Source organism: Nicotiana tomentosiformis, chromosome 7, assembly GCF_000390325.3.
Source record: "Nicotiana tomentosiformis chromosome 7, ASM39032v3, whole genome shotgun sequence".
NCBI classification, from domain to species: Eukaryota; Viridiplantae; Streptophyta; class Magnoliopsida; order Solanales; family Solanaceae; genus Nicotiana; species Nicotiana tomentosiformis.
Genome location: NC_090818.1, coordinates 98,713,129 through 98,727,914, shown reverse-complemented (window position 1 = coordinate 98,727,914; position 14,786 = coordinate 98,713,129). Strand labels below are relative to the sequence as shown.

Below are 14,786 nucleotides of genomic sequence, written 5' to 3'. Positions count from 1 at the left end.
TTTTTAAAAAAATACTTTTTGCATAGAGGAAGAAACAATTTTTGAGATAAAAGCACTCTTGAATTTTTTTTTACTTAAAAACAGTTTCTAAATATTTGGCCAAACATTAATTGTAACTCAAAAACACTTTTCAAGTTGATTAATCAAACACAAATTACTTTTTACCAAAAAAACTTCTTCGAAAAATACTTTTACAAAAAAGCTCTTTTTAGATAAGTTGATTTTAGAAGCTTGGTCAAATATCACAATGAGAACTATGACAAAAGTAGATCTGGTGGGATAACATCACAATGACCCACCATCGGCCCCAATATCTGACCCTACAACCGCCTTTGTAGCTACCGACATTTCGACATGTAGTCTACATACAACGACTCAAACCTCCTCGCCACCTACGATCACCACCAAAAAGGGCACATTGAAACATAGCCACCAAACAAACATTGCAAATTCTGATAACCCAAACCATACTACCAATAACTATAGTGCTGGAAGGGCTCCTACTCCTAGTGCTCTTGGCACCTCAAACAAAAACCAAACCAACACTGCTATCTCACACACCATACCACCACAACCAAAAGTTTTAGCCAACTTTGATAAACCAGAGAGGAGGAATAAGGAGCAATCTGGAGCAAACATACAAGAAAAAGGAAACACATAAGAAATCATTAATCCACCTCCAGTACCAGCTACAAAAGGGACAGTTATTGATGACAAAACTACTCAGATTGGGGCTAATAGGTGGACTAAGAAGTATTTAAACCATCTTTTGCTGCAGTTGTCCAAGCAGAGCTACCATCTATGACTGAAGGTGTCAAGTCAGTAGAGATAAAATATGGTACCCATCTAGGTAAGTCGACCATATTTTTCAGTGCTGAAGATTACTTCGTGAATTTAGCAAAAGAATGTAGACTCACCCTAATTGGAAAATTTTATAAGGGAAAGCCTTCAATAGAGGATATTAGGAAGGCTTTTATTAGACAATATCATCTGAAAGGATAGGTAAAGAGTGTTTATTTTGATTTTCAGCATGTCTATATTAATTTTTCTAATGAAGTTGATTATACTCACATTCAAAGCAAGAAGTTTGTGGATATTGATGGGACCCCTATGAAGATTATGTTGTGGACACCTGACTTTAAACCTGAAGTAGAGACACCAATTGTGCCGGTATGGATTCTTATTCATCAGTTGCCTTGTCACTTGTTCAAATGGGGAATTGTATCTAGAATGGTTCAATATCTAGAGGTTTCCATTGCTCCTGATCAAGCCACATATTCAAAATTCAGAGGCAATATTGCTAAAATAAAAGTGGAGATTAATTTGCTTAAGCCAAAATTGGATCAGATATGGCTAGGTTTCAACAGGATAGACAGCGGTGGGGATGGAGTATGGCTTGATATAGAGTATGAGGGTGTGCCTTCTTATTGTCTATATTGCAAAATACAAGGTCATGTGGAAAGTCAATATCGAAATAAAATCAGGGATGAGAGGATAAAACAAAACAGGGAGGAAAGACTCAAAATGGACAAAATTAATCAACAACATGATATTCCCTCAACCAGTGAAGGGGTCCAAAATAAAGAGGAGGAATTCAAGACTGTGACTCGAAAAGGAGCTACAAGAATTAAGACCGGGCCAAAACTGAGCCAACAAGAAGGAATGGATCAGATGAATGGTCAAATAAAGGAAAGGAGTAAAAAAAAAAAGTGATGGCATTGTTATCAAAGAACCTACTATGATGACACAAAAAAAAGTAATTAAAGAAATATCAGGGAAAGGGAAGGCAATTGACACAGGAGACACAAAAACAATGCATGGTGAATTAGTGAATCAGAGTAAACATGATACAAAACAGGATGATACAAAAAAGAAGCAGAAGAACAAAAGAAACATGGGTAAAAATTATAAAAACAATAACAAAGTGAGTGAAGGCAATCAACAACAACATGTGGAACAATAAAAAGAGTCACAAACAAATGGCAATGGGGTAATTATGAACGACATGGATACAACTAGGAAATGAGATCAAAGTAATAAGAGGCAGCATGTGAAAGTTTTACAATCAAGCCTGAAGATTATGCATCAACTGGAAGAAGAACAAAAGGGAAACAAAGCAACAAACCACATCATTGACCCCAAGAGAGGTACAAAAGGAATTTAAGAAGCTAATATATGGTACTAATCTTGAAAAAGATATTAACCAGGAGCAAGAACAGTCATCTGATGGTGCATCAAACTCCATTGATGAGGAGAATGAAAACTGAAGATAATGACTACGAAGATGAAGGTAGTTCAGAAGAAAGTGAGGAGTATGCAAGTGTGGATAGTGAGAAGGAGAATAGTGATACCATTGCTGACAAGTTAGTGGAAGTCATTGTTGGATAAGAACCAATCCCAACAGTTATGTCTAATATTATCAACTCAGGTCATCTATCGTCAAGGGAAAGATCTAATACAAGGGGGTAGAGCACCATCAAGAGGAAGAAGGGGAAGATTTTTTTCACAAAGGCCTGAAAAGGCTACAAAGAACAAAATCCTCTCTGATAAGTGATTATATTTAAGTCCATATTTTAGAATATTAGGAGCATCAAAACCAATGGTGCTCTTGAGATACTTAGACAAATGATTAGATTAAACAAGTTTTCTTTTATTGCTTTAGTTGTACCTTTCGATAATGCTAATAAATTGGAGAAATACATAAGATCATTGGGATACCACAATGCTTATGCAAATAGCAACAACCAAATTTGGTTATTTTGGAAAGAAGATCTGGATTGTGTAGTTATAGACGAAGATGAGCAACAGATAACATGCATCATTAAACATAATGGAATTTCTTTATTAATTTCATCTGTTTAGGCTAAATGTGAGGAGGACCTTAGAGAAGAATTATGGAATAAGCTGAGAAACCTATGTGATAATTTTAAATTGTCCTGGTTTATTGTAGGAGATTTTAATTGTATCACTGGGGCTGCTGAGAAGAAGGGAAGCACACCTCATAGAATGTCCAAGAGTCTCTCTTTTATTCAATGTATCATGGATTGTGAATTGGTGGATGCAGGTTATTCTGGAATAAATTTTACCTGGTGTAAAGGTTGGTGTCCTAAAAGAAGAATTTGGCAAAGATTAGATAGGGTTGTAGTTAATAATGATTGGTTAAATTTTTTGATGTTACAACAGTCACTCACCTAGTGAGAACATGATCTAATCACTCACCTCTATTGACTCATGTCCGATCAAAACAGTCTGAACCTATTAAATATTTTAAGTTTCTGAATTTTTAGACTGAGGAAACTGAATTTATGGATATGGTGGAGCAGGCATAGAGAGAAGAGGTTCATGGATCTCCTTTGTGGAAGTTCCATTTGAAGTTGAAAAACACTTGCAAAAAATTATCAGCTTGGTCAAAGAACACTGTTGGTAATATTTTTTATAATCTTAAGGTATTGGAAGGAAGAGTTGCAGAACTTGAAGAATTGTCCATTTTAGATAACTCAGCTACTAACAGGGCTGAGCTGAACCAAGTAAATGCAGAGCTAATTAGAGCTATTAAAAAGGAGGAGGAATATTGGAGACAGAAATATGAAATTAAATGGTTTGTTGAAGGTGAAATCAATTCGAGATTCTTCCACTCCGTGGTTAATGGGAAGAGAAGAAGTTTAACTTTAAAGAAAATGAAGAAAGAGGATGGTAACTGGATTGAATGAGATGATGACATTGCTGATGAAGCTATCATATTCTTCTAAAAATAGTTTACTAGGGAGGAACATCATGTGGACCTGTCATTGCTACAGTTGGTTCCAAGGATGATTGGAGAAGATGACAATGAAAAGCTGACTGCCCCACCAACACTGGAAGAAACAAAAGATATTGTCTTTTCCATGAGCATCCATAGTTCTCCTGGACCTGACGGAATATCTGGGAAATTCTACCAATCATGATGGGAAATGATAAAGGAGGATTTACTACTAATGGTACTTGATTTTTTTGCAGGTACTGAAATTCCGAAGGCAATCACTCATACCTGCCTTACTCTAACTCCTAAGGTGGAACACCTTTAGCAATTTACCGAGTTAAGACCCATAAGTCTTGAAAATTTCTCTTGCAAGATTATTTCAAAGTTGATGAATTAAAGACTATGTCGTTTTATACAGAAGCTGATATCACCATCTCAAACTGGATTCATTAACGGAAGGTCCATCACTGAGAATATCATTTTAACTCAGGAAATGGCGCATAATATTAAACAACCATCATTAGCTGACAATGTAGTAATGAATCTAGACATGGATAACTCTTATGATAGACTTTCATGGGAATACTTATGCCAAGTATTGAGGCAGATGGGGTTTAATAAAGTACTGATTGATAGAGTTAGAAGACTGATCTCAAATGTATGGTACTCTATAAATATAAACGGATCAAGGAAGGGCTTTTTAAATCAAGTAGGGGGGTCAGGCAAGGAGATCCTCTATCACCTTCTTTAATTATTATTGGAGCTGAACTCTTATCTAGACTGATGGATTCTTTACTAACTGAAGGTTTTATTCCTTTTTCATGTGATTAGAAAGGACCTTGTAATGACACAGCCGGTTGTTTTGAGAGTACTAGCCCCGAACCCCTATTTATTGATCCCTCTATTTTATTTTGTGATTACGTAACTTGTCGGGAGGATTTATTTTTCGTTTCGGAGTGAAATGGGACGCATAATCCCTAAAATAGAAGTTTAAGTCGTAGGAATCGACCGCAGTTTGAATTATATGAAGACAACTTCGGAATTGAGTTTTGACAATTCCTATAACTCCATAGGGTTATTTTGGTCTTAAGAGCGTGTTCGAATATTGAATTAGAAGTCCGTAGGTCATTTTAGCGTCTATTGGCAAAAGTTCAAAAATTTGATGATTTTTTGAAAGTTTGACCGGGAGTGGAATTTTTTATACCAGAATCGAATTACGATTCCGAAAGTTGAAGTAGGTCCGTAATGTCAATTATGACTTCTGTGCAAAATTTAAGGTCAATCGGACTTGATTTGATAGGTTTCGACGACGGATGTAGAAGTTTAAAGTTTTAAAGTTCATTAGGCTTGAATCGATATGCAATTCATATTTTTAGCATTTTTTGATGTGATCTAAAGGCTCGACTAAGTCCGTATAATATTTTAGGACTTGTTGGTAAGTTTGGTTGAGGTTCAGGGGGCCTTGGGTAGATTCCGGATGGTTAACAAATCAAATTTGGACTTGTGAGAATGGTTAAAGGAAAAAGTTCTGGTGTAATCGCACCTGCGAAAAATTGATCGCATGTATGAGCTCGCAGAAGCGAGCATTTGGGCGCAGAAGCGGAACTGGAGGAGATGTCATGTGGTTGCAAGTGCGGTGTGAAGGTCGTAGAAGCGGAGTCGCTTCTGCGAAAGAGGGATCGCAGAAGCGGACGAGTGCTTGGGAGGTCTGTCCGCAGAAGCGGATGAGTTTGCGCATATGCGCACCCACAGAAGCGGGCTTTGAACCGCAGAAGCAGAATTTGGCAAGGAAGATGGGATCGCAGAAGTGGCTGGGACTCCCGCAGAAGCAGATAAGTTGTCACTTCTACTACGCTGCAGATGCAGCTAAGTTTCCGCAGAAGCGGAAATGCTATACAGAACACTTAAATACATGGGTTCGCGATTTTGCTCCATTTTAAAAATTTTGAGCTCGGGTCTTGGCGATCATTTAGAGCACTTTCAAGGGATTTCTTGAGGTAAGTCTCTTGTACTCATTTTTTATCAATAGCCTTGTTTCCCCATTGATTTTCCCACCTAGTTTATGTGTATTTAAGGTGGAACTTGAGAGTTTGAGGCTAGGGATTTGGAGAGTTTGATTTGAGGATTTGAGAGTCGGGTTGATGTCGAATTTTGGTAAAATTGGTATGGTTGTACTCGTGGTCGAATGAGTGTTGGTATTTTGTGACTTTTACCTAATTCTGAGACATGGGCCCGGGTCGACTTTTTGGGGCGATTTTTTGATTCTTTGCTAAAGTCGTAGATTTATTAATTAAATTAGTTTCTTGTAATTGCATTCATGGTATGTAATTTCTTTTGGCTAGATTTGGGCCATTCGGAGTCGGAAAAGCGAGGGAAACGCATCCTTATCGGTTGATTGAGCGAGCTTTGAGGTAAGTGGCCTGTCTAACCTTGTGTGGGGGAAATCCCCTTAGGATTAGGTACTGTTGTAATAATTTTTGATATGCGAGCACCGTGTACTCAAGGTGACGAGTGCATGCACGAGCTAATTGTGGAAATTTCGATTCTTGCTGAGTAGACTTTTTTTAAATTCCTTAACTGAGTTACCTTAGCACGTGTAGTTGTTATGTTTAGCCTATTATTACATGTATACGTATCTTAACCTTTACTTGAAATTCTTGCAACATGCTTAGTTGAATTACCTGTTTCCTCGATTATTGTATTCGGTCTTTAACTGTAAGATTTCTTGCCATAAATTCGTGATTCCATAATTTATGAGTTTTATATTTACTTTTGGGACTACGAGGCGATATCTCGGGAGATCCCCCTGTTTGCATATTTACTTTTGGGACTACGAGGAGGTACCTCGAGAGATCCCTATGTCGTGCATATTTATTTTTGGGACTACGAGGCGGTACATCAGGAGATTCCCCCTGTCGTACATATTTACTTTTGGGACTACGAGGTGGTACCTCGGGAGATCCCTCTGTTTGTATATTTACTTTTGGGACTATGAGGCGGTACCTCGGGAGATCCCCATATTGAGCATTTGTATTTGGGTTTACGAGGCGATACCTCAGGAGCGCCTCTGTTATTTACCTCTATTTGTTGTGCGGTTATTTTCTGAAATTTCTCGTTGTTTAAATTCTCAGTCATTTCAAAAAATTATTATTATCTTCTGGCTTGCTTTTCTTTTAAACCCATAGGGCCCTGACCTGTCCTCGTCACTACTCTACCGAGGTTAGGCTTGGCACTTACCGGGTACCGTTATGGTGTACTCATACTATACTTTTGTATATCATTTTGTGCAGATCCAGGTTCTTCCTACCAGACCAGATACCAATGAGCTAGACTGTACGTGCAGACTTCAAGGTAGATCTGCCAGCGTCCACAGACCTCGGAGTCCCCCTCTATCATTGTTATGTTATTTTTCTTATTCTCTTTAGACTCTAATGTATAGAGATACTTAGTATTTTTCCTTAGAAGCTTGTGACTTATTTCTACCGAGTTTTGGGAGTTGTAATTATTAAAAAAATCACAGTTCTTGTTTATATTTCATATGTTGAGATTTGAGTTCAGTTTTATATTCAGTTATTCCACAAATTGTTAAGCCATCACAACATGCTACGGAGGGAAAACTGGGATCGTGATAAGTTGGTATCAGAGCTCTAGGTTCATAGGTATTATGAGTCACAAGAAGGTTTAGTAGAGTCTTGCGGATCAGTACGGAGATGTCTGTACTTATTTTCGGGAGGCTATGGAACTTTTAAGGAAAGCTTCACTTCTTTGATTCCTTATCGTGCGAGATTTTGGTTTCGGATTCTAAATTTCTGTATTTCTATTCTCTCACATATGGTGAGGACACGTATAACTGGATCAGATGACCAGACACCCGCGCCCTCCTACTAGAGCCATGAGAGGTCGGGGCCAGGGAAGAGGATGATGACGTCCACATGGTGCAGCTAGAGCACCCGCACGAGCAGCTACAGAGGAGCCACCAATAGCTCCAGTTGGGGGGCAGGCACCTGAGACGCATGTTACTGCACCAGCCCTCCAGGAGACTCTAGCCCAGTTTTTGAGCATATGTCAGTACCTTGGCTCAGGCAGGATTGATACCTCTTACTCCTGCCACATCTCAGGCCGGTGGAGAAGCACAGAAGCCCGTTGCCAGTACCCCAGAGCAGCGGGTTCAGATCGACCATGTTCCGACGATCATATCGATGCAGCCGGTAGCTCCAGTTCAGCCCGGGGTTAGGGCAGTAGTTTCTGAGGCGGAGCAACTCAAGATCGAGAGGTACAAAAAGTACCACCCTCCTACTTTCAGTGGCTTAGCGTCATAGGATGCCCAGGGTTTTCTTGAGGAGTGCCACTGTATCCTCCGTACTATGGGTGTTGTGGATACTAGTGGGGTTTCTTTCACTACGCTCCAGTTTAGAGGAGCGGCCTATCAGTGGTGTCGCGCATACGAGTTGGATAGTCCGGCTGAGGAAGCTTCACTCACTTGGGCTCAGTTCTCAGATATGTTCTTGAGGGAGTATATTCCCCAGAGTCTCAGAGATGCATGGCGTACAGAGTTTGAGCAGTTGCGCCAGGGTTCTATGACTGTGTCAGAGTATGTGGTCCGATTCAGCGATTTGGCTAGGCATGCACCGGCCTTGGTTGCTACTGTTCGAGAGCGGGTTTGTCGGTTTATTGAGGGGCTCAATCCCAGTATCAGATTGAACATGGCCCGAGAGTTAGAGATGGATATTGCGTACCAGCAGGTAGTAAGGATTGCTAGGAGGTTGGAGGGTATGCTGACTCGGGACAAAGAGGAGAGAGAGGCTAAGAGGTCTCGAGAGTCTGGCACTTATAGTGGTACTCGTGCCCCAGCTATAGCTCGTCAGGGCAGGGGTTATATGGGTCGCCTTGTTCATTCAGCACTTCCAGCTGCCAGCGGTGCTCCGACCACTCCTATGCCCCAAGATCCCTATTATACACTGCCAATGTCTAGTGTACCTCCCTGTACGGGGTGCTTTCAGTGGTCAGTCAGTCAATCAGGATAGTCGCAGCAACCACGTCCTCCGAGAGCTTGTTTTGAGTGTGGCGACACTCGTCATGTGGTGAGGTATTGCCTCGAATTCAGGAGTGGTGCACCTCCACAGATTTCTCAAGCACCGCGTGCTCCACCGGGTCCTCAGGCTATGATTACAACACCAACTACCACCCCACCTGCACAACCAGCTAGAGGTGGAGGTCGGACAGGTAGAGGTCGTCCTAAAGGGGGAGGCCAGGCCAGATATTACGCCCTTCCTACTAGGACGAAGGCAGTTGCATCTGATTCTGTCATCACAGGTATTGTTCTGGTCTGTCATAAAGATGCATCAGTTTTATTTGATCTAGGCTCCACTTATTCCTATGTGTCATCTTATTTTGCTTCATATTTGGGTGTATCCCGTGATTCTCTGAGTTCACCTGTCTATGTGTCTACACCCGTGGGTGATTCTATTGTTGTTGACCATATGTATCGGTCGTGTTTGATTGTTCTTAGTGGTTTGGAGACCAGAGCCGATTTATTATTGCTCAGTATGGTGGATTTCGATGTTATTTTGGGTATGGACTGGTTGTCACCCTATCACGCTATCCTTGATTATCACGCCAAGACTATGACATTGGCTATGCTAGGTCTACCGCAGCTGGAGTGGAGAGGTACCTTAGATCATTTTCCTAGCAGGGTTGTCTCATTTCTTAAAGCTCAGCGAATGGTTGAGAAGGGTTATGATGTGTATATGGCCTATGTAAGGGATATTAGTGTTGATACTCATACTGTCGAGTCAGTTCCGATAGTGAGGGACTATTCAGATATATTCCCGACAAATCTTCCAGGCATGTCGCCCGACAGAGATATTGACTTTGGCATTAATTTATTACCGGGCACTCAGCCCATTTCTATTTCACTTTATCGTATGGCCCCAGCAGAGTTGAAAGAGTTAAAGGAGTAGTTACAGGAGTTACTTGATAAAGGGTTCATTCGGCCCAGTGTGTCGCCTTGGGGTGCTCCTGTCTTGTTTGTAAAGAAGAAGGATGGTTCTATGCGAATGTGTATTGATTATTGCTAGTTAAACGAGGTTACAGTGAAGAACAGGTATCCATTGCCACGTATTGATGACCTATTTGATCAGCTTCGGGGTGCCAGAGTGTTCTCTAAGATCGACTTGCGTTCAGGCTATCATCAGTTGAAGATTCGGGAGCCAGATGTCCCAAAGACTGCTTTTCGGACTCGGTATGGTCATTACGAGTTCCTTGTGATGTCTTTTGGGCTGACCAATGCCCCATCAGCATTCATGCACTTGATGAACAGTGTATTTCAGCCCTATCTTGACTCTTTCATCATTGTGTTTATTGACGATATTCTGGTGTACTCCCGGACTCGGGAGGATCATTAGCACCACCTGAGGACTATGCTTCAGACCTTGAGAGATAAGAATTTGTATGCAAAATTTCTGAAGTGTGAATTCTGGCTAGATTCAGTGGCATTTTTGGGTCATGTAGTATCGAGTGAAGGGATCAAGGTAGATCCGAAGAAGATTGAAGCAGTGCAGAGTTGGCCTAGACCGTCCTCAGCTACGGAGATTCGGAATTTTCTTGGTTTGACGGGGTACTACCGTCGATTTGTATAGGGTTTCTCATCTATTGCAGCACTTATGACCAGATTGACCCAGAAGGGTGCTCCGTTCAGGTGGACCGAGGATTGTGAGGAGAGCTTTCAAAAGCTCAAGATTGCTTTGACTACAACCCGGTGTTAGTGTTTCCTAATGGATCGGGGTCCTATACGGTATATTGTGATGCATCGCGTATTAGTCTCGGTGCGGTGTTGATGCAGGACGGTAGGGTGATTGCCTACGCGTCTAGAAAACTGAAGGTGCATGAGAAGAACTATCCTGTCCACGACCTCGAGTTAGGAGCTATTGTTCATGCCTTGAATATCTGGTGGCACTATTTGTATGGTGTCCCTTGTGAGGTTTTTACTGATCACCGGAGTCTACAACATCTGTTTAAACAGAAGGATCTTAACTTGCGGCAGCGGAGATGGTTGGAATTGCTTAAGGATTATGACATCACCATTTTCTATCATCCCGGGAAGGCCAATGTGGTGGCCGATGCCTTGAGTCGCAAGGCGGAGAGTTTGGGAAGTTTAGCATATCTACCAGTAGCATAGAGGCCTTTAGCCTTGGATGTTCAGGCATTGGCCAACTAGTTTGTCAGAATGGATGTTTCCGAGCCGAGAATAGTTTTGGCTTGTGTGATTTCTTAGTCTTCTCTTTATGATTGTATCAAAGAGCGTCAGTATGATGACCCTCATCTCCTTGTCCTTAAGGACACGGTTCAGCACGGTGATGCCAAGGAAGTCACTATTGGAGATGACGGTGTATTACAGATGCAGGGCAGGCTATGTGTGCCTAATGTAGATGGCTTGTGTGAGTTGATTCTCCAGGTGGCTCACAGTTCGCGGTACTCCATTCATCTAGGTGTCGCGAAGATGTATCAGGACTTGAGGCAGCACTATTGGTGGAGGCAAATAAATAAAGACATAGTGGAATATGTAGCTCGGTGCCTAAATTGTCAACAGGTGAAGTATGAGCATCAGCGACCGGGTGGATTGCCTCAGAAGTTGGAGATTCCATAGTGGAAATGGGAGCGGATCACTATGGGTTTCATTGTTGGTCTCCCACGGACTCAGAGAAAGTTCGATAGAGTATGGGTGATTGTGGATAGATTGACCAAGTCAGCTCATTTCATTCCTGTAGTTACTACTTACTCTTCGGAGCAGCTGGCTCCGATTTACATTCGCGAGATTGTCAAACTTCATGGCGTACCGATATCTATCATCTCTGACCGGGGTACGCAGTTTACATCGCAGTTCTGGAGAGCCGTACAGCGTGAGTTGGGTACTCGGGTGGCGTTGAGTACAATATTTGACCCTCAGACGGATGAGCAGTCCCACTATTCAGATATTGGAGGATATGCTTCGTGCGTATGTGATGTATTTTGGGGGTTCTTGGATCAGTTCTTGCCACTTGTGGAGTTTGCCTACAACAACAGTTATTAGGCGAGCATTCAGATGGCCCCGTATGAGACTTTGTATGGTAGACGTTGCCAGTCTCCAGTGGGTTGGTTCGAGTCGGGCGAGGCTAGGCTCTTGTGCACAAACTTGGTTTAGGATGCCTTGGAAAAGGTTAAATTGATTCAAGATCGACTTCGTATAGCCCAGTCTAAGCAGAAGAGTTATGCGGATCGGATGGTTCACGACATTGCATTCATGGTTGGGGAGCGGGTCTTGCTCTGGGTTTCACCCATGAAGGGTGTTATGAGATTCGGAAATAAGGGCAAGTTAAGCCCTAGGTATATCGGGCCTTTTGAGATTCTTGAGAGAGTTGGAGAGGTGGCTTACATACTTGCACTACCACCTAGTATCTCTGCAGTTCATCCAGTATTCCATGTTTCCATGCTCCGGAAGTATCACGACGATCCATCTCATGTGTTAGACTTCAGCTCAGTCCAGTTGGACAAGGACCTATCTTATGTTGAGGAGCCGGTGGCCATTTTGGACAGACAGGTTCGGAAGTTGAGGTCGAAGAGCATTGCTTCAGTAAAGGTTCAGTGGAAGGGTTATCCAGTCGAGGAGGCGACTTGGGAGACCGGGCATGATATGAACAACCGTTATCCTCATCTTTTCACCAATTCAGGTATGTCTCTATACTCGTTTGAGGATGAACGTTTGTTTTAAGAGGGGGAGGATGTAATGACCCGGCCGGTTTCTTTGATAATACTAGCCCTGAACCCCTATTTATTTCTCCCTCTATTTTATTTTGTGGTTACGTAACTTGTCAGGAGGATTTGTTTTTGATTTCGGAGTGAAATGGGACATATAGTCCCTAAAATAGAAGTTTAAGTCATAGGAATCGACCGTAGTTTGAATTGTGTAAGACGACTCCGGAATGGGCTTTTGATGGTTTCTATAGCTCTCTAGGGTGATTTTGGTCTTAGGAGCGTGTTCGGATGTTGAATTGGAGGTTCGTAGATCATTTTAGTGTCTATTGGCGAAAGTTTAAAATTTTTTATGATTTTTGGGAAGTTTGATCAGGAGTGGACTTTTTGATATCGGAGTCACATTTCGATTCCGGAAGTTGGAGTAGGTCTGTAATGTCATTTATGACTTTTGTGCAAAATTTGAGGTCAATCGGACCTGATTTGATAGGTTTCAGCATCAGATCTAGAAGTTTGAAGTTTTAAAGTTCATTAGTCTTGAATCGATGTGCAATTCGTATTTTTAGCATTCTTTGATGTGATATAAAGGCTCGACTAAGTCCATATGATGTTTTAGGACTTGTTGGTAAGTTTTTTGGAGGTCCCGGGGGCCTCGGGTGAATTCCGGATGGTTAACGGATCAAATTTGGACTTGAGAGAATGGGTGAAGGCACCAGTTTTGGTGTAATCGCACCTACACAAGATTGACCGCAGGTGCGAGCTCGCAGAAGCGAATATTTGAGCGCAGAAGTGGAACTGGAGGAGATGGCATGTGGTCGCAGGTGTGGTGTGACTGTTGCAGAAACGGAGTCGCTTCTGCGGAAGAGGGATCGCAGAAACAGACGAGTGCTTGGGAGGCCTGTCCGTAGAAGCAGGCGAGTTTGCGTAGATGCACACCCGCAGAAGCAGGCTTTGAACCGTAGAAGCATAATATGGAAAGGAAGCTGGGACCGCAGAAGCGGCTGGGAGTCCCGCAGAAGCGGATAAGTTGTCTCTTCTGCGACGCCGCAGATGCGGCTAAATTTTCGTAGAAGCGGAAATGCTGGACAGAACACTTAAATACAAGGGTTCGCGATTTTGCTTTATTTTAAATATTTTAAGCTCGGGTCTTCGCAATTTTTGAGAGCATTTTTGAGGGATTCCTTGAGGTAAGTCTCTTGTACTCATTTTTGATCAATAACCTTATTTTTCCATTGATTTTCCCACCTAGTTTGTGTGTATTTAAGGTGAAATTTGGGAGTTTGAGGCTAGGGATTTTGAGAGTTTGATTTGATTATTTGAGAGTCGAGTTGATGTCGGATTTTGGTAAAATTGGTATGGTTGGACTCGTGGTCGAATGAGTGTTTGTATTTTATGACTTTTACCCAATTTCGAGACGTGGCCCTAGTCGAATTTTTGGAGCGATTTTTCGATTCTTTTCTAAAGTCGTAAATTTATTAATTAAATTAGTTTTTTGTAGTTGTATTCATGGTATGTAATTTCTATTGGCTAGATTTGGGCCATTCAGAGTCGTAAAATCGAGGGAAAGACATCCTTATCGATTGATTGAGCGAGCTTTGAGGTAAGTGACTTGTCTAACCTTGTGTGGGAGAAATTCCCTTAGGATTTGGTACTATTGTAATAATTTGTGATATGTGAGCGTCGTGTACGCGAGGTGACTAGTGCGTACACGGGCTAATTATGGAAATTCTGGTTCTTGCTGAGTAGACTTATTTTAAATTCCTTAACTGAGTTGCCTTAGCACGTGTAGCTGTTATGTTTAGCCTAGTATCGCATGTCTACGTGTCTTAACCTTTACTTAAAATTCGCGCAACATGCTTAGTTGAATTACATATTTCCTCGATTATTGTATTCGGTCTTTAACTGTAAGATTCCTTGCCGTAAATTCGTGGTTCCATAATTTATGAGTTTCATATTTACTTTTGGGACTACGAGGCGATACCTCGGGAGATCCCCCTGTTTGCATATTTACTTTTGGGACTACGAGACAGTACCTCGGGAGATCCCCCTGTCGTGTATATTTACTTTTGGGACTACGAGGCAGTACCTCGGGAGATCCCCCTGTTTGCATATTTACCTTTGGGGCTACGAGATGGTACATCGGGAGATCCCCCTGTTAAGCATTTGCATTTGGGTTTACGAGGCGATACCTCGGGAGCACCCCTGTTATTTATCTCTATTTGATGTGCGGTTATTTTCTGAAATTTCTCGTTGTCTAAATTCTCAGTCATTTCAAAATATTATTATTATCTTTTGCCTTGCTTTTCTTTTAAACCAGTAG

At 41.7% G+C, this 14,786-nt stretch overlaps 1 protein-coding gene across 1 annotated transcript; it reads left to right on the top strand.

Annotated features, from left to right (window-relative positions):
- Positions 1 to 1,119: 1,119 nt before the first annotated feature.
- Positions 1,120 to 3,944, top strand: LOC138896075 (uncharacterized). Its single transcript, XM_070180853.1, has 6 exons — positions 1,120 to 1,709; positions 2,208 to 2,363; positions 2,586 to 2,781; positions 2,863 to 3,097; positions 3,403 to 3,641; positions 3,756 to 3,944. The coding sequence occupies exons 1-6, from the start codon at positions 1,120 to 1,122 to the stop codon at positions 3,942 to 3,944; spliced, it is 1,605 nt and encodes a 534-aa protein (XP_070036954.1).
- Positions 3,945 to 14,786: the final 10,842 nt, after the last annotated feature.

Coding starts and splice junctions, on each gene's coding strand:
- LOC138896075 (XM_070180853.1), top strand. CDS start 1,120: ATGTTGTGGACACCTGACTTTAAACCTGAAGTAGAGACACCAATTGTG. Junction 1,710..2,207: donor GAAAGGAGTAAAAAAAAAAA/GTGATGGCATTG, acceptor GATATTAACCAG/GAGCAAGAACAGTCATCTGA. Junction 2,782..2,862: donor GGAAAGAAGATCTGGATTGT/GTAGTTATAGAC, acceptor TCATCTGTTTAG/GCTAAATGTGAGGAGGACCT.